The sequence below is a fragment of the Erinaceus europaeus genome, chromosome 1, assembly GCF_950295315.1.
Source record: "Erinaceus europaeus chromosome 1, mEriEur2.1, whole genome shotgun sequence".
NCBI lineage: Eukaryota > Metazoa > Chordata > Mammalia > Eulipotyphla > Erinaceidae > Erinaceus > Erinaceus europaeus.
Window position 1 is genome coordinate 24,509,248 of NC_080162.1, and position 20,790 is coordinate 24,530,037.

Here is a 20,790-nt window from a genome sequence, read left to right on the forward strand (position 1 = left end):
CTGAGAACCAGAAACCACAATGTCACCTGCTCTTGCCCCCCACAGGCTCCAAAGCAGTGAGTGGGGGACCAGTCTTAGCCCTAGTACTGTCCTCACCTATTAGAAAGATAAGTGAGGCTGCCCATAGCTATGCTAGCATCACTCTTGGGTCTGCTTATCTTCCTCCATTACCAGTGACATCATTAGATAAATTCAATAAAGGAAACTTTTTCTTGATGATCATAGTACTAAACTCCCTCAGCTTTTACTGAACTAGTAGCATCTCATTAAGAAATGCCTAGCTCTTGGAGTGGGGCAGTGGAGCACTAGTTAAGTGCATTTGTTACTATGCACAAGGACCCAGGATCAAGCCCCTAGTCCCTACCTACAGAGGAGAAAGCTTCATCGAGTGGTAAACCAGTGCTGCAGTTCTCTCTCTCTCTCTCTCTCTCTCTCTCATATGTTCCCTCTCTATTCACCTTCCCTCTCATTTTCTGCCTGTCCTATCACATAAAATAAATACAGTTTTTAAATATCTAGCTTTTAAAATTTTATAATATCCAATAAAATTGTTATATATATATACATATCAATATATATCAACATGTAGTCAGCAAACTATATTATTAACACCAACTAAGTCCTGCAATAAAAAGATAACTCATGTGCCAGTGGTTGCTATGGTATTTGGTGGCAATTAATTTAATCCAGTGAGTTTATAGTGAACTATATATTGTAAATTTTGCAACTTAATGAAGTTATTATGATCCAGTTTTCTGATCTCTGTGGAAGAATTTTAACAAAGTTCCAATAGTTCAGTTGTGGAGAAGTATCTGACTGGAAGTTCTCTGAGGATATAAATGTTAATAATGTTTAAAAATATTTTTATTCATTGCATAGAGACAGAAGTCAACAGGGGAGGGAGAGCTAGAGAAAGAGAGACACCTGCAGACCTGTTTCACCACTTGTAAAGTGACCCCTCTGGCGAGCCAGGGGCTCGAACTGGGATCCTTACACTTCTGCATTATGTGCTCTTAACCCGGCCCCCAGCCCCCTCTTCCTTTGTACTTCTAAATTAATCTTTACCTCAGGTCAGTATAGCATCATGTTGAATGAGGTAAACCAGAAAGATAGGGACTGATACTGAATGTTCTCACTCATAGAGAAACAAGACAATAGGACAGTAAGGGAAAGCATAGGGTGAAAGTTGGACTTTGTATGCCTTATTGCACCAAAGCAAAGGACTCTGGGGAAGGAGGCAGAGGGGTGGGGTGAAGGAACGTTGAGTCCTCGTGTACGGTGGGGGAGGGGAGCTTAGATTGGAGGAGCAAGTGTCTCCCAGACACCTAGACATCTGTCAAGGAGAGATGAGGGGTTGTCAGAGAGACTGTACTGTAAGCCATTAATCCCCATATAAATATAAATGCATATATATATATATATGTGTGTGTGTGTGTGTGTGTGTGTGTATTTTCATGGTGGGCCTGATGTGGAACTATACCCCTGTTGTCCTATAATCTTGTAAATTGCTATTAAATTTCTAATAAAAAATAATAGAGGAAAAAATTATTATGCCAATGGAGTTTTGTTAGATACCACTAGTAAACATCTCTGCCATCACTCATGGCTCTTTATCACCACTGCTGGGTTGTACTCTATAACAATTGAGGCCTTGACCCACGCTTTTTAAAAGTTTACTGTTATTTTATGAGCACAGAGCACTACCAGAGACTAGAGACCTCAAGTGTGCAATTTGTGTGTTCTATACATTGAGCCACTTCCCTGGCCAACATGTGATACTTATATGTACATAATCTGTGCTGGATATATGCTACATCTTAGTAGTTGCTTGTTAATTATGTTGCTTATCAAATCTAGTTATGATGAATATCTTTTACCTTAACATAATTTTTTAAATTTTTATTATTTATTTTCCCTTTTGTTGCCCTTGTTGTTTTATTGGTGTAGTTATAATTGTTGTTGATGTCATTGTTGTTGGATAGGATAAAGAGAAATGGAGACAGAAGGAGAATGCAGAGGAGGGAGAGAAAGACAGACACCTGCAGACCTGCTTCACCACCTGTGAAGTGACCCACCTGCAGGTGGGGAGCCGGGGGCTCGAACCCAGATCCTTATGCCGATCCTTGTGCTTTGTGCCATGTATACTTAGCCCGCTGCGCTTCTTACTACCTGACCTCCCATCCTTAACATCTAAATACACTTATACACATAATATCTTACGTGTTTCATCTCCCTACCAAGGCAATGTAGAAGATTTACGTTTTTTTTCTTGTATCTTAAATACTTTAAAAGATCTAGTAGAAACTCTAGACTCTTTTACTAGAACAAAACCATATACCCGAAGGAGTTTCAAAATCGAGTTCCTTAGTGATAGCAGACTCGCTGCAGGCCACTCATCATCCCTAGTCTCATGGATTTACAACTTGAGAACCGCTTTGCTACACTGCGCAGAGGTACACAGGCAGGTGACTGCTCCCAGATCGATGTATTTGACTTGGGAGTCAAATACACTTTGCATCTCTTAACCACTTTATAACCAAAGGAAATGGAATTCATTTCCTTTTATTTTTTTTTCTCTTACCAGAGCACTGCTCAGCTCTCACTGGTGGTGGTACAGGCGATTAAGCTGGTACTTCGGAGCCTCTGGCATGAGAGTCTCTTTGCATAACCATTATGCTCTCTACCCTGCCCCATTTCCATTTTTTTTCAAAAAGTTTTTATTCATCTATTAGAGAGAGAGGGAAAAAAAAAAAAAACAGAACATCACTTTACCCTGGCACATGCAGTGCTGGGGATCAAAGTAAGGTCTTCAAGCTTGAAAGTCCTGTTTTATCCCTAGGGTCACAGTAGTTAGCTTGGGTCACAGGAACTAGCTTCTTAAAATCTCTTTCCTCAGTAGGAACAGGCTGAGAGTATGGAATGACCTACCAGGGCCCATGTCCTGCAGAGAAGCAATTACAGAAGCCAGAACTCCTACCTTCTGCACCCCAAAAGGAATTTTAGTCCATACTCCCAGAGGGAGATAAATGTTAGGGAAAGATGTCTAGAGGGCTCCAGAACCCAGTTCTGTCAGGACCTAGAGAAAGAGAAGAGGAAAAAAGGAAGGACATATGCAAGTATGTATGACTTAGACAGGAAAAGAAGGCAAGACCATAATAAAAATGGGCATATATGTAGATAAATGGATAGACATATGGTTATAGAAATAGTAGTCAACCCATATCTATGGTCGTGGAAGAACCACTGTAGTTTCCAAGGAAGGGAATGGTAACACAGATCTCTAGTAGTGGGAGAGATGTGGAATTATACCTATTAGCTCATAATTTTGTAAATCAATATTAAATCACTTAATACAATGAACTTATGCTATGAAAGGTGGGGCTAGATAGCATAATGGTTATGCAAACAGACTCTCATGCCTGAGGCCCCCAGGTCCTAGGTCCCATTCCTGACCAGAGCTGAGTAGTACATTGGCTAAAAAAAAAAAAGTCATGTTAATAAACAACTGTTTAAAAAAGAAGGGGCCAGGCGATGGAGCACTTGGTTAAGCACACATATTCCAATGCACAAGGACCCAGGTTCAAGCCCCTTGTTCCCCACCTACAGGGGGAAGGCTTCACGAGTAAAGATGCAGGGCTGCAGGTGTCTCTCCGTCTCTTTCCCTCTCTGTCTCCCACATTCCTCTCAATTTCTGTTTGTTCCTATCCAATAATAAATAAATATATTTTTTGACAAAAGGAATAATGCTATGGGGGTCAGGCGGTAGTGCAAGGACTGGCGTAAGGATCCCAGTTCGAGCCCCCAGCTCCCCACCTGCAGGGGAAGTGCTTCACCAACAGTAATAATTACAACAACAATAAAACCACAAGGGCAACAAAAGAGGGGAAAAGCAAAGAAATAAAAGTAAATAAATAGAAGAAATAATGCTATAAACATTCACTTAGTTTTTTTTTTTTTTTTTTTTTTTTGTAAAGAGAGGCAGAGACCCTTTTGCCTGAGGCTCCAAAGTCTCAAGTTCAATCCCCCAATCACCATAAACCAGAGCTTATCAGTGCACTGATTAAAAAGAGAAGAAAAACAAGGGCAACAAAAGAGAAAATAAATAAATAAAATTTTAAAAATAAGAGAGAAAGAAGAAGTGGGGGCTGAGGCAGAGGGAGAGACCACCGTACCGGAATTTCCTTCAGTGCAGTGGAGACTGGGCTCAAACCTGGGTTATACATATTGCAAAGCAGCACACTATACAAGTGAGATGTTTTGCCAGTCCGCCATAGAGTCTCTGTGTGGACATATATTCATTTCTCTTGGGTAGGTACTTAAGAGAGGAATTGCTAAGTCATATATGCTTAACACTTTAATAAACTCTAAGGTTGTTTTACAAAGTGACTATACCACTTTGCCTTTCTTTCCACCAGAAATTTCAAATTTCTGTATGTTCTCCTGGTTATACACACCTACTGGACAAGGTAGTATTCTTTACGACTTCTAAAAATATTTTAAAAGAAGAAAGAGAAGAGAAAGGAGAAGAAGAGGAGGAGGAGGAGGAGGAAAGGATGGAAAGAAGCAAGCAAGAAAGAAAAGTAATGAAACTAGTTAACTACCAAAGTTGTTAGAGCTCACCAGTGTCATATTTTAATGTGGAAGAATTCTCACCAACTTACTATGAAGTCGGGAAAATGAAACATCCTTATTTCTTCCTTTTTAAAACTATACCTTACAATCTGATTCTTTTTTTTTTCTTAATTTTATTTATTTGATAGAGACAACTAGAAGTCAATAGGAAGGGGGAGAGAGACAATTTGATTTTTTGAATAGAACTTTTAGTTTGAAATTACCAAAATGTATTTGAACTTGTCCATCACAATCTTCTTTTGAAGGATTCTTTAAAATTGGCTTTAACTTTGCCAAGAAAACTAGTCAGATGACATTGAAAAGACTTTTAAACTTTATGTGTCAACCACATTTGAACAGACTTAGTTCGGAGAAGAAGAAAATTTAGAGGAAGTCATTCATTCTAGCACTGCCATAATTCCAATATTTTGAAGTTTTGAAAGAATCAGAAATTAACCCTTTCCCTTCTAGAATTCAGTTTGATAAAACTCCTGCTACGGCTCTAAGAAGTCAGTTCTGGGAGTCGGGCTGTAGCACAGCGGGTTAAGCGCAGGTGGCGCAAAGCACAAGAACCGGCATAAGGATCCCGGTTCGAACCCCGGCTCCCCACCTGCAGGGGAGTCGCTTCACAGGCGGTGAAGCAGGTCTGCAGGTGTCTATCTTTCTCTCCTCCTCTCTGTCTTCCCCTCCTCTCTCCATTTCTCTCTGTCCTATCCAACAACAACAACAACAATAATAAGTACAACAATAAAACAACAAGGGCAACAAAAGGGAATAAATAAATAAATAAATAAATAAAAAAGAAGTCAGTTCTTAGATTTTTATGTTACTGACACAGTTTAAAAATAATAATAAATGCATGAGACTTTTATGGAAATTAGAAAGAGTGTTAACATAAGTGGCTATCACCATTAACATAGTGTTAAATTTCTTTACCAAGAGACCTTAGTAAATTTTTTATTTCACGCTATGAAAGATCTTGGTACTCTGTGCACAGATGGTGTGCAATCTTCCAAACTTAGCAATATGCATACTTACATTTCCTCAGAGAAGAAAGGAGCTCCACCTACTATAATAATGCCAGTTTTCTATTGATACGTATTATCATTGAAGACTCTTCCAACAAGACTGAAAGTAGACTTGCCTGCTACCACAGCATAATACTATTATCAGAACAAGATTTTACAAGAAAAAGAATCAAAATGGGCAATCTTCCTTTGTTTGATTAAACTTTGATAATTTTGTTTTACAAGAAACAAGGAACTTTAATTCAAGGAAAAATTTAGTTACCATTTTGTTTACTTGTGAATATTTGAAATTTTATGCATGAGTTTAAAATCTTTATTGTGGATTTGTAAGAAAATTATGAACCATTTTAACCAAGCCGTAACCCTGAAATATAAAAATCAGAAATAGGCTTCCCTGTGAATTTTCTAACTGCTAGAGGATGTTTCTTGGTAGCATAATTATAAATGGAAATCCTTGTCAGTTTCTCTGTAAGAATTTAGAAAAACCAGAGTTCTTTATGGCTACTTCCATCCAGAAGCCTTGAATTTGTAAAATTTTAATATTGCATCTAAACAATGAGTGACCCTTAGAGAATTCTTAAGTTCTGGGAACATGCTAGTCTAGTATCATCTTACAAAGTGAGCTACTGGGGAGGAGGGATTATGATTATGTTATTTTGGCTGGTGAAGTAGCATAGTTATTTATAAAGATTTTCATTCCTGAAATTTCATGGCCCTAGGTTTTATCCCCAGCATCACTATAAGCCAGAACAGAGCAGTGTTCTAGGAAAAAAAAAATGTTAGTTACCATGTACCTCTCTCGTCTCAGAATTTTACTTCTTTTTATCAAAATAGAAAGGTAAAATCTTTTAGACATCATATATGATATTCAAGATAACAAGTTCTCAAACCAAACTAAACTAATATGTGACTTCCTTATTCAAGTCAAACAAAAACATTGTTATTGATGATCTCTTATACTGGATTTGTCTTCTTTTTTAATGCAGTACCAGAGACTGAACTCAGGGCCTCAGATATGCACATACCACGGATTCACCTCTCATCCCAAGTCCCATTCTATAGTTTTAGAGAGAAGTTGTGGGGAGAGGAAGGGAGAAAGAGACACCAAAGTGCCACTGCACCATGCATGAAGTTAACTTGGTGCTATCCATTGTACACCCATATGGTGCCAGGATTCAACCCAGCACCACATATACAGTAAAGTATGTGCTTTACCCACCGAACCATGTCCAAGGCCTCGTCTATAGAGAATTGATAGTTACTTTCTTTATTGTTTATTTTTGCTGTTGAGAATCAAACCTGGGTCCCAGAGACTCATATGAGAATCATGTACTATACCACTGACCTACTTTCTCCAGCCCCTATTTTTCCTTTTCAACTTGTATGGTGTTGATATACTTGTTTTTAAAAAAGAGGAAACAACCATTAATTTTATTTTTAAAAATTGGCAAACTGTAGTCTTCTTAGACTGCCACAAAATGTTGACAGAATGACTTTAAGCAACAGAATTTTATTTTCAGAGGCTGAGAGTCCAAGATAAGAATGCCAGTGTGGGCAATATATTGTGTATTGAGATGTGTGTTTGTCTGTCTGTCTGCATATACTTATGTATGTATGTATGTATGTATGTATATGTATATCATGAATGGGAATGATAAATACCAAATACTACTCCCTTGGAAAAAGATTACCCTGTTTCAGTGGGAATTATTTTCCTTTGAACATAAACAAGACTGGAATGAAGTTAGTAATATGATAAAAAAAAAAAATTAAAGAGGAAGTAGTGACCTTGGACTAAGATGGTGGTACTAGAAAAAACTGGAGCAATTAGAGATAATTAGAAAATAGAATGAATGGATGTGGTGACGGATATGAGGGAATGTCATGTTCTGTCTCTCAGAGTAGTCAAGGATACCCATTGTTTGGACTGGGCAGTAGTGAAACAAAATTGCTGTTGTTGACTCAGATGAGAAAATTTTAGAGATGGGTGATTTGGAGAAGATGAATTCAGCTTTTGGTTTTTTGAGTCTGAGATATGCCTTTGGGAAACTTGGTTATCCATCAGACAATTGAATCCATGTCCAGGGCATCATCAGCATTTAGATCAGGGTGGGAAGTGTTTTACCCAGGGGCCACATACAGTCCACAGAATCATTTGGTGTGGTGTTGCCAAGGAAACCACAGGTGGGTCTCAAAATTTAGTTATAATAATTCAGGAACTTTTTTCATAGCAGCATTAAGTGTTTTGAGTTGATGATTTTGTTTGACCTGCACATGATATTATAAAGATCCAAATGGCCATTGGCAGAGAAGATGCTTCCTAGCCCTGATTTAGATGGTAGCTAACAATACAGAAAGAAGTGTGATTGTCTGGAGAAACACAGAGACTCCAGACAAAAACATTTAGAACCTTTCCAGAAATGAGGACCAGAAGAAGACTTCTGGAGGGAAATTAGAAGGTGTAGACAGAAAGGTCAAAACAAACAGGAGGAGTCGGGCGAAGTGCAACGACCAGAGCAAGGATCCCGGTTCCAGCCCCTGGATCCCCACCTGCAGGTAGTGAAGCAGATGTCTGCCTTTCTCTCTTCTTCTCTGTTTTTCCCTCCTCTCTCCATTTCACTCTGTCCTGTCCAACAACAACAACAATAATAATAATAACTACAAAAATAAAACAAGGGCAACAAAAGGGAATAAATAAATAAAATATTAAAAAAACAGAAGAGTATGGAATCACAGAAGGCAAAAGGAAAACTTGTTATAAAGTGAAGGAGTGGGTAATAATATCATTAGATGCTGCTATAAACAAGAACTAAAATTCCCACGAGATTTAGCAACCAAATATCATATGTGACCTAGGAGAAAAAAAATTTTACTCAAAAGATGATATCCAAAATCACTTCACATTGGATTGAACTGTTAAGACCTTAAGAACATCATCATCTGTCAGAATTTATTATTTTTAGCTGTAAAAGAAGGATGTTATAAAGAAATTACATGATTTCTCCAGTTCTTCCAGAATGAAAATTCTATTATATTTCACATTCTTAGAGCAGAACATTACAGAAAGAGAAAAAGAAATAGCAGCAAGATTATAAACCACTAGGATCATCAGTATGAAGTCAGCTCTCAGTGGCTATACGAAAATACCCTCTGTATGTTTCTGTGTTGTATCAGTTCTCACATGAGTCCCTGTGATAAGTGAAATATGTAGATATATATCCATAAGGTGATTTTGCATGAGATGGAACCAGAGTCTAGCACATATGTGATTGCATAGTTATGTCACATGTTAGCATGTGCAAGGACCCAGGTTCAAGACCCTGTGCCCCCCCCCCCCAGGGAAGAAGCTTCAAGAGTGGTGAAGCAGGTCTTCAGGTGTCTCTTTGTCTCTCTCCCTCTTTATCTTTCTTTTCCCTTTTGGCTTCTGTCTCTATCCATTCAAAAAAAATTCTTCTTCTAGCATTTGCCCTTCTTCTGTAGCCAGTCAACAGCGTCAGGTTGAGCCTGATGTAATGTTTCGAGACCTCCTTTGAATCTGGAGAGGTGGCAGTCCTTGACTATGTGGGTCATAGTCTGTCTGTAGCCGCAGGGGCAGTTCGGGTCGTCTCTGGCTCCCCAGCGATGGAACATAGCGGCGCACCGGCCATGGCCTGTTCCATAGCGATTGAGGAGGGCCTGATCATAACGTGCTAGGTCAAAGCCGGGTTGACGCTTGCAGGGGTCTGTGATGAGGTGTTTGTTCTTTACCTCAGCTGACTGCCAACTCTGTTTCCAAGAGACTGGAACAGAGAAGTTCAGTGTAGGCGTAGGGGACCAGATTGGGTGATGAGACGTCAAGCGTTGGACAGGGTGGGCGAAGATATCCGCGTATATTGGCAGGTCCGGTGGAGCATAGACGTGGGAAATGAACTTAGATGATGCTGCATCCCGACGAATATCTGGCGGGGCGATGTTGCTAAGAACTGGCAGCCATGGAACCGGGGTGGAACAGATGGTTCCAGAAATTATCCTCATGGAGGAATATAATTTAGAATCGACCAAGTGGACATGGGGGCTACAGAACCATCCTGGGGCACAGTATTCTGCAGTGGAATAGCATAATGCCAGAGAGGATGATCGTAGTGTGGAAGCGCTCGCGCCCCATGAGGAGCTGGCCAGTCTTGCAATGATGTGATTCCTCGCGCCCACCTTTGCTGCAGTTTTTATGAGATGTTTATGAAATGACAGAGTGCGATCGAGAGTAACGCCAAGATAGACTGGCTGGGCTTCATGCCGGATTCTCGTATCGCCAAGCTGCACATTAAGCTCACGCGAGGCCGAGGCATGGTGTAGATGGGAAACAGATGATACCATTTTTGCAGTGCTAGGGATTAGTCGCCATTTTTTACAGTAATCAGATATCAGAGACATGTCTTTTGTGAGTGTTTCCTCGAGGATGTCGAACTTGGATGCCTGAGTTGCACAGCAGATGTCATCGGCGTAGATGAACTTCCTTGAAGAAGTTTCTGGGAGGTCATTGATGTAAATATTAAATAGTGTAGGAGCCAGAACAGAGCCCTGGGGGAGGCCACTTGAGACAAGTCTCCATCTGCTAGACTTGTCACCCAGATGCACCCGGAATCTTCTGTTTTGGAGAAGAAACGATATAGTGTTGGTCACCCATGGAGGCAGGCATCTTGAGATCTTGACTAGGAGACCACGGTGCCAGACCGTGTCATAGGCTGCTGTGAGATCAACAAAGACAGCACCCATCTTTAAATTCTTCTGGAATCCATTTTCAATGTAAGTTGAGAGGGCCAGGGCTTGTTCGCAGGTAGATCTTCCTGGGCGGAAACCAGCTTGGGCGGGTGATAGGAATTTCTCTGTAAGATGAGAAATACGTGACAGAAGCAGCCTCTCAAGGAGTTTGTAACACATGGAGAGGAGAGAAATTGGTCTATTGCTGGCGGCCAGTGTTGGGTCTTTCTTTGGTTTCAAAAACGCTATAATCTTCGCACGATGCCAAACTTTGGGCATAGACTCAGATTCCAAGATGTGGAACAGGAATGAAGCGAGCCACTTCTTTGCCGCGGGACCCAGGTTAAGAATGAATTCTGGGGTGATGTTATCATAGCCAGCAGCTGTTCCCGGTTTAACCCTCTTCACAGCATCTTCCAGTTCAGACAGTGTAAAGGGAGAGAGTTTTGGAGATGGACAAGATAACCGGAAGTGGGATGACCACTCATGGGAAATTTCTCTTTTCCGACTGGGTCGATCTTAGCACGTCCAACTTGAGTTAGGTGACTGGCCACTGAGTTTGGAGATACGGGAGGATGGGAGACGGGAGGGGGTTGGCTACCGGCACCCAGTCTGTGAAGAAGCTTCCAGGCCTTCCTACTTGAGTGGGTGAAGTTCAGACTTTCCGTGAGTTGTTGCCAGCGGGCTTGGCGTGCTGCATCCAGGGAGGCAATGAGGTGGTCAGCCACATCTGGGTCGCCCAACTCATCATACTGCTTTAGTAGTTGCTCGCATTCAGCATCAAGACAAGGCGTATAGTTAGCACATCTCCCACGAGGAATGGCTTGGGAAGCTGCTTTGAAGATGGCTTGGCGGAAGCGCCTGTAGGAATCTTCAGAGGGGATAGAGTTAACTGGAATAGATTTGTTGGTAAGATCACTGAACAGATGCCAGTTTGCTTTCCGAAAGTTCCATCTTAGTTTCTCCGAGCACAGAATCAGTGGGAGCTGGAGACCAATGTGGATGATAGCTGGGCGGTGATGACTGTGCGTGAAGATCTTGAGAACTTGTCTCGTAGCGGGAAAGGCTTGGCCGTTGACTGTGCTAATCCAGCACAGGTCGGGTGACGAGTCTTTATTCCATCTCGCACTGTGAAAAGAGCCTGGCTGTTTGGGATCGTATAATAGGGAGAGGTCATTCGCTGAAGCCCAGTCGGCTAAGATAGAGCCGTCAGCACGAGTGGAGGAATATCCCCAGTCTTGGTGATGACTATTAAAGTCTCCAACGTAAACGGCTGGGTGATTCGGGCTAGGCAGGACCTCATTATCCCATGAGGCACTGGGAGGCTTATATATGTTGATGAGCTGAATAGTTCCAATAGTAATGGAGTCGTAGAAGGTCGAAGAGGCTGTATGGTAAACGTCCGCAAGACATGATTTGGCATAGATGGCTTGACCGTGTTTAGGATGGAGATTATAGCATATTAAATCAAATCCACTGATGGTGAGTCGAGCAGCTTCAAAAAAAATAATAAAATATGACAAAAAGAGAGTTATGTCACAATACCAAAGCTTCCTCTGTTGCCATAACACATTCTGTGTAATACCACACCTCAAGCCTGGGTCACATGCATGGCAATGCAGGTACTCTGCCCATTGAGCTATCTCTCCAGCCCTAAGATGATACTTTCTAGAATAGCTTTAACTATTATTTTGAACACCATCCAAACTTCCTGATATGAATTCTTTTTTTTCTTTTTGCCTCCAGGGTTATTGCTCGGGCTCAGTGCCTGTACCACGAATCCACTGCTCCTGAAGGCCATTTTTTCCCTTTTGTTACCCTGGTTGTTTTACCATTGTTGTGGTTATCACTATCATTGTTATTGATGTCATTGTCGTTGGATAGGACAGAGAGAAATGGAGAGAGAAGGGGAAGACAGAAAAGGGGAGAGAAAGACACCTGAAGGCCTGCTTCACCGCTTGTGAAGCTACTCCCCTGCATGTGGGGAGCCAGGGGCTCAAACCAGAATCCCTCTGCCGGTCCTCGCGCTTTGCGCCATGTGCGCTTAACCCACTGCCCTACCGCCTGACCTCCCTGATACGAATTCTTATAGATATTCTTGTAAGGGATTGGATAAATAATAAGCAATTGTATTTTTACAACCTTTTTTTTTCCTGCACCCGATATCCTAAAGATACATTTTTTTAAAATTATTTTCACCAACTTCAAATGCGTATTGTCTTTGCATTTCTCTTTTTTTTGATGTGAACATTTCCTTGCATTTTCTTTTTTAATGCCTAGCTGTTGTTTTTATTCTCAAGTAGGAATCAAAGCAACAGTTTAAAAAAAAAAATCAGTCATTTGATGCCATTTCCACATAAAAAGTACATTGTCTCTAGAAAACTAGGAAGTGGCAACTGTCACTAGCTTGAAAATACCCGTTGTGGCTTCACTGCCATCAGCAGTAATTTCACATGTTGTTGAAGTTGAGAAACTTCGGTGATTGTCTTCATTTGCAAACCCAGTAATCGTAACACTTAAATCACAGTTTAGTGTGTGGGAAAGATGGAGACCAGGGGGGTTATTTCAAAAGCTCTATTAAAACAAAAGTCTGTCAGTTCTGGAATATGCTATTCGCATGCAGTTTTTCACACTGTTACAGTTCATTCTTCTGAAATCCTTCATTATAAGTAAAAGGAAAAGTTAAAATAGGTAAGAAAGGTCTTGATTCATCTCTGTTGACTTTGTCTTATTTTAAAAACAGTAACCCCTAGGCACTTATCTGTGAAATTGATATTCTAGTGAAATTTTCCGTACTTTATATGTTTGAGTCATAGATTCCTCTCTTTTACTTAAATTCATTGTATCTGTTTTGTTAGTTGTTTTGTATTTTTAAAAATTTTTTTATTTATAAAAAGGAAACATTGCCCCCACACCTATGGACATCTAATCTTTGACAAAGGGGCTCAGACTATTAAATGGGGAAAGCAGAGTCTCTTCAACAAATGATGTTGGGAACAATGGGTTGAAACATGCAGAAGAATGAAACTGAACCACTGTATTTCACCAAATACAAAAAGTAAATTCCAAGTGGATCAAGGACTTGGATGTTAGACCACAAACTATCAGATACGTAGAAGAAAATATTGGCAGAACTCTTTTGAGCATAAATTTTAAAGACATCTTCAATGAAACAAATCTACTTACAAAGAAGACTAAGGCAAGCATAAACCTATGGGACTACATCAAATTAAAAAGCTTCTTCACAGCAAAAGAAACCACTACCCAAACCAAGAGACCCCTCACAGAATGGGAGAAGATCTTTACATGCCATACATCAGACAAGAGTTTAATAACCAACATATATAAAGAGCTTGCCAAAATCAACAAGACAACAAATAACCCCATCCAAAAAATGGGGGGAGGACATGGACAGAATATTCACCACTGAAGAGATCCAAAAGGCCGAGAAACACATGAAAAAATGCTCCAAGTCTCTGATTGTCAGAGAAATGCAAATAAAGACAACAAAGAGATACCACTTCACTCCTGTGAGAATGTCATACATCAGAAAAGGTAACAGCAGCAAATGCTGGAGAGGGTGTGGGGTCAAAGGAACCCTCCTACACTGCTGGTGGCAATGTCATTGGTCCAACCTCTGTGGAGAACAGTCTGGAGAACTCTCAGAAGGCTAGAAATGGACCTACCCTATGATCCTGCAATTCCTCTCCTGGGGATATATCCTAAGGAACACAACATATCCATCCAAAAAGATCTGTGTACACATATGTTCTTGGCAGCACAATTTGTAATAGCCAAACCCTGTAAGCAACCCAGGTGTCCAACAACAGATGAGTGGCTGAGCAAGTTGTGGCATATATACACAATGGAATACTACTCAGCTGTAAAAAACGGTGGCTTCACCGTTTTCAGCCGATCTTGGATGGACCTTGAAAATATCATGTTGAGTGAAATAAGTCAGAAACAGAAGGATGAATATGGGATGATCTCACTCTCAGGCCGAAGTTGAAAAACAAGATCAGAGAAGAAAACACAAGTAGAACCTGAAATGGAATTGGCGTATTGCACCAAAGTAAAAGACTCTGGGGTGGGTGGGTGGGGAGAATACAGGTCCAAGAAGGATTCAGAGGACCTAGTGGGGGTTGTATTGTTATATGGGAAACTGGGGAATGTTATGCATGTACAAACTATTGTACTTACTGTTGAATATAAAACATTAATTCCCCAATTTAAAAAATCAGAAAATAAATAAATAAATAAATAAAATAGGGAGTCGGGCAGTAGCAGAGCGAGTAAAGCATGGCTGGCGTAAGGACTGGCACAAGGATCCTGGTTCGAGCCCCCGGCTCCCCACCTGCAGGGGAGTCGCTTCACAGTCATTGAAGCAGGTCTGCAGGTGTCTGTCTTTCTCTCCCCCTCCTCTCTCCATTTCTCTGTCCTATCCAACAACAATGACATCAATAATAACTACAACAATAAAACAACAAGGGCAACAAAAGGAAATAAATAAATATTAAAATAATGTTTAAAAATAAATAAAATACTTTTAAAAAGTTCATTTTCTACAAAGACCATATATTCTTTTATATAATAGACAATCGACAGCAAACAGCGCATCTACTGCTCACATTGAAAGGTTCCTAATTCTTTGCTCTGCAAAGATGCCACTGGCTTTGAGGACTACATCCTTTCAAATGATATAGCCACTCACTGCACTTTATACTATTCTATACTTTCCAGAGCATTTCTCTCCTTCCCCAAGTCCCTATCTTCTATTTCCATGGCTAAATGTTCAAATCTTTCCAATCTTTCAAATTCAGCTCAAATATCTATAAGATGATCTTCATCACAGAGGGAAAATACAGATCTGATTTTTCAGGTCCCTCAATTAAAAACCCCACTTTACTAAAAACCTCTGAAATTCCCACATCCTTATCTGTAGAGAAGATAACACAATCTACTTCAAAAACAGAAATTAGGTAAGAAGTTAAACAAATGAAGTGCCTAGTACAACATATCACTCATTTCCATGTTGTTTACAAGGAAGCTATGTGGCTTGAATTTGTAGCAGTAATAAATGGCTTTATAAAAAAAAAAAAAAAGGAAACATTGACTAAACCATAGGATAAGAGGGGTACAATTCTACACAGTTCCCACCACCAGAACTCCGTATCCCATCCCCTCCCCCGATAGCTTTCCTATTCTTTAACCCTCTGGGAGTATGGACCCAAGATCATTGCAGGATGCAAAAAGTGGAAGGTCCGGCTTCTGTAATTGCATCTCTGCTGAACATGGGCATTGGCAGGTCGATCCATACTCCCAGCCTGCCTCTCTCTTCCCCTAGTGGGGAAGGGCTCTGGGGAAGCGGAGCTCCAGGACACATTGGTGGGGTTGTCTGTCCAGGGAAGTCCGGTTGGCATCATGCTAGCATCTGGAACCTGGTAGCTGAAAAGAGAGTTAACGTACAAAGCCAAACAAATTGTTGACTAATCATGAACCTAAATGCTGGAATAGTGCAGATGAAGAGTTGGGGGGGTCCTCCATTTTGTAGATAGCTAGTAGGCATATTTTAGTTATATTCCAAAGGCCTGTGGCTATACTAGTTTTTTTGTTTTTGTTTTTTTCTTTTTCTTTTTTCCCCTGAGCCTGGCATCTGATGTGCAGGTGAATCCAAGTTATTGTCTGGGGAGGTGGTGTCATGGCTGGAAAAAGGACCAGAAAGCTGGATCAGGGGAGAGAGTAGCACCCTAATATGGGAAAGGGGTATAAATATTGTTGACTGTAAATCCCATCAATTTGATGTGATCTGGGGCCCATATTCAGCTTAAGAGCCTATGTGACCTCTGCATCCCTGTAGATCTGAGCTCACATTCTCTGGTCAAGAGTAGGAATATTCCAAGCTGCCAGAATTTCAGGAGCCATCTTCCTCAGGTGGAACATAGAGTATGTTATCCAGCCTCCCTTCAGAGGATGGAACATTCTCTACCATTGTTGATCCAAGTTAAGGGCAACATCCTATGGGGGCCCACAAAGGGGTCTCTTGTGTTGTTCCTCATAGAGATGATCAGTAACAATGGAGAGAGGGATTTATTTGAGGTCTAAGCCCATCATGTCTGTTTGGGAATCTCAGGACGCCCCAGCTGATAGAATGGCCTGATAGTGACTAAAGAGTCATTGTTTAAGTATGCCTGTCTCTTGCCCTTATTCAGCTTTTGCAGTCCTTGCTTTGCTAAGGTTAGCTTTGGAGTGAGTGAGAGAACTGTAATAGGAAGTAGGTGAGATGGATATCTAAGTCTAAGTAGACACTATTTCATTATGAACTTGATACTGACTTACTACAGACTATTGTATACTTTTGCTTTCAGGTATATATTTTGCTTTAATTTATGGATACATGTGAATCTATGCTCTGTCTCATAAGCATTCACTAAAGAATGCTCTAAGAGCATACCTTGGAAGTAGAGCTAATGTGACCTTAAAGGATTCTCTAGATTTGACCTAAAAGACTTTTTTTTTTAATTTGGAAAGATCAAACTAACATGCAAGTAACTTCACCATATCAGCTCTCAACACTGTGGAAGTTCTCTATGTCTAATCTAAAAATAAATAAACACTAGATATATGAAAAAAGAAAAGAAAAAGTCAAAAGAAACAGATCTAGAGGCTAGGGGAAATGACTCGGTGTCTACAGTATAGAACTGGCATGCCTGAGGCCCCAGTTTAAAAAGAAATGACATGAAATAGACATTTGAATCTGGGGGGGCCAGGCGGTGGTGCACCTAGTTAAGTGCACACATTATAGTGCACAAGGACCCAGGTTCAATCCACTTGTCCCCACCTTTGGGGGAAAACTTCATGAGTGGTGAAGCAGGGCTGCAGGTGTCTCTCTGTCTCTCTCCCTATCACCCCTTCCCTCTCAATTTCTGGCTGTCTGTATCCAATGAGTAAATAAAGAATTAAAAAAAAAGAAATTTGAATATGTACAAAAGAACTAAAGAAAATCAAGGGGTAAGCTTAAATTTTTTTTCTTATTAAAAAATGAAGTACAATTGGTTGTCAGCAAATAATAATATATTACGGGGTTTATAATATGTAGGAAAAAATGTTAGAGAAAAAATAGCATAAAGCAGAGGGAGTGGAAGTATGTTGTAAGGTTTTCTACACTCTTACCTAAATTGGTACATCACTGAACATGTAAACTCAATGAGCTAAGTCCAGTCACTACCTGTTTTTATTAGTAAATTTTATTGGAAACCATAGCCACTTTTTATATATGACTGTGTGCAGAATTTGTAGTTGTAGCAGACACACAGACTAAAATATTTAATAATTTATTTACAATAAAAATGTTAATGCCTACCAGAGAATAGTCCCTTAAAACATAAATTGTTTTAGCTAATAAACTAGTATAGATAGAAATATAACCATTAAAAGTACTCAGTTAACCTAAAAGATTTTGTTTTTACTGTAATATGTCATTTTGTGGGTAATCTTAAAAATCTGACTCCCAAAAACCTATTCCTATAGTTTGTGAAGTTTTGCCCAGCAATATTTCTCTACTTAATAGTCCTGCTAGATGCAATCTAGATTTTAATCACCAACACCAAGAATTTTATCTCAAATTATTAAGAAAACCCTTTCCTTGACCTACTTAGGAGATAATTCTTTATATGTTTTCTTCTTTTCAGAAAGGTGAATTGTGTCATTCATATAATTTTTCTAAGAGTCAGTTTCTAGAATAACTTTTTTTTCAGTCTCTATTTTTATTATTAGTGATTTAATAATGACTGACAAGATTGTGGTATAAGAGGGGTACAATTCCATACAGTTCCTACCACCGGACTTCCATTATCCTATCCCCTCCACTGGAAGCTTCCCTATTTATTCCTCTGGAAGTATAAACCAGAGATCTTTATGGAGTGCAGAAGGTGGGAGGTCTGGCTTCTCTAATTGCTTCTTCACTGGACATGGGTGTTGACAGGTCAATTAATACCTCCAGTCTGTTTCTATCTTTCCCTAGTGGGGTAGAGTTCTGGGGAGGTAGAGTTCTAGGACACATTGGTAAGGTTGTCTGCCCAGGGAAATAAAGTTGGCCTCATGGTAGCATCTGCAACTTGGTGGCTGAAAGGCATTAAGATATAAAGCAGAACAAATTGTTTACTAATCAGGAACCTAAATGTAAGAATATAGCAGATGAGATTTGGGGTCCTCATGTTGGAAGAAGCTGGAAGTCTATTTTAGGTATGTTAGGAAGTGTGCCACCCGAAATGGAACTAAGGAGCCCTATAAGCTAGGAAAGGTCTTAACCAAGTATTGGAGCTGGAGGGTTGACACCTCAGGCCTGGCGTCTCTGGACACAGACCAAAGTGAAATATGTAGAGATGGCCCTGGCTGACTAGAATAACTTTCAACTAAAGCTAAAAACTTCTCTGAAAACTTTCTTAATAATAGCAGGCCCATTATAGATTCCTAGTTAATATTATAAGACTGTAGTAATAAATGTAATACTGATAAAGTATATGTATACTTACACATGTTACACAGTATATAAAGTAAAATAATAATAATCATAATGAAATCTGACTGTCATATATATAACTGTGGTTCTTTTTCATTCAGATGTGACAGTGGTGTATCAAAATGGGTTACCTGTGATATCTGTAAGGTTACCGTCCCGGCGTGAACGCTGCCAGTTCACACTCAAACCTATCTCAGACTCTGTCGGCGTATTTTTACGACAACTGCAAGAAGAAGACCGGGGAATTGACAGAGTCGCCATCTATTCACCAGGTCTGGCCGTCTTTATTACATTCACTTGTCATTCTTCTTCCACTACTCTACACTACTTCCACAACACCCACCCAGCTACACACACCCTACAAAAGAATCCCTTTTTTTTTTGCCTCCAGAGTTATTGCTGAGGCTTGGAGCCAGCACTATGAATCCACTGCTCTTGGTGGCCATTTTTTCCCCATCATCATTGTTGGTACTGTTATTGTTGTTGTTGGATAGGACAGAGAAACAGAGAGGATAAGAAGGATAGACACCTACAGACCTACTTTACTGCTCGTGAAGTGACCGCACCCACAGGTGGAGAGCCGGGGGCTTAAACCGGGATCCTTGAGCCAGCCAGCACTATGAATCCACTGCTCCTGGAGGCTGTTTTTTCCATTTTATTGGATAGCACAGAGAGAAATGGAGAGCAAAGAGGGAGATAGAGGAGAGAGAAAGATGCCTGCAGACCCGCTTTGAGGCTTATGAAGCTTCCCTCCTGCAATACTATATGCACTTAACCAGGTGTGCCACCCAGCTCCCAAAAATTATTTCTCTTCTAGTGGTTTTCAGTATAATTGTTCAATTTCAGCAAAAATTATTTCTCTTCTAGTGGTTTTCAGTGTAATTGTTCAATTTCAGCAAAAATTATTTCTCTTCTAGTGGTTTTCAGTGTAATTGTTCAATTTCAGCAAATGTTTATGCAGAGCGGCTCATTCAGAATCACCTCATATATGATGCCACAGGCAAAAATGAACATAATAGTAAATTTTTGAGACCTTTTGTCAGTACTTTAGGCATGTAGTAATTTTTTTCTAGTAGTTGAGTTTTTGCCTTGTTTATTTGTTTGTTTTTGAGCTCTTACTTCTGGAGACCAAATTTGAAAGTAGTCCTAAAATTTCTTGTGTTTCACATAAAAGTCAACTAACCAAAAGACATGTTTGATGTGAACAGAAATAAAAAATAAAGCATTAAAAAATTCCTTCTTGACCTCACATTCATTTCATTATTTTTAAGTGCCTTACATTCTTTCTCTTTTTTACCTTGAAAAATGTTTCAAAACCTACAAAATTAAGACCATTCAGTACCTATTTGCCCTTTACCTAAACACACCGTTGTTAACAATTTACATTTCTATGCTTTCAATATTAAAGTATTTTAACTCATCTAGTAATATAATTAGTAGACCAGCTTGGTATACACCACTATCTGTTCCTACTGAGTTATTGACAACTTGTGTTGATTATACTGAGAAGTTTCATATGTTTGAAAATAGTTTCTACTTGACCCATCTCCATCGTACACAAATGGACCTTCCTTGCCCATGTTGAAGTGCACACAGCCAGTGACCCTACATTTCAAACCAGTACCCATAAATCTCTGTAATTTCACGTGTTCTTAAACTCCTACCAGGAAAAAAAACATATTGCTAAACCTTCTCAAAGTGAGCCCATGAAAACCAACACCTCAGATGACATAAGCTTATTTAGTATAGAACTTGGGGGCGGGGGCTGGGCGGTAGTGCAGCAGGTTAAGCACACATGGCACAAAGCACAGGGCCAGTGTATAGATCCCAGTTCGAGCCCCCAGCTTCCCACCTGCAGGGAGTGCTTCGCAAGCGGTGAAGCAGGTCTGCAGGTGT

General features: G+C 40.1%; 1 protein-coding gene across 1 annotated transcript in view; it reads left to right on the plus strand.

Moving 5' to 3' along the window:
• Window positions 1-20,790, plus strand: part of MCU (mitochondrial calcium uniporter) — a 179,307-nt gene that overhangs the window by 143,681 nt on the left and 14,836 nt on the right. The window contains exon 3 of the mRNA XM_007539415.3: window positions 18,996-19,166. Within this exon, the coding sequence (XP_007539477.1) occupies window positions 18,996-19,166 (171 nt within the window). The remainder of the gene's footprint in view (window positions 1-18,995; window positions 19,167-20,790) is intronic.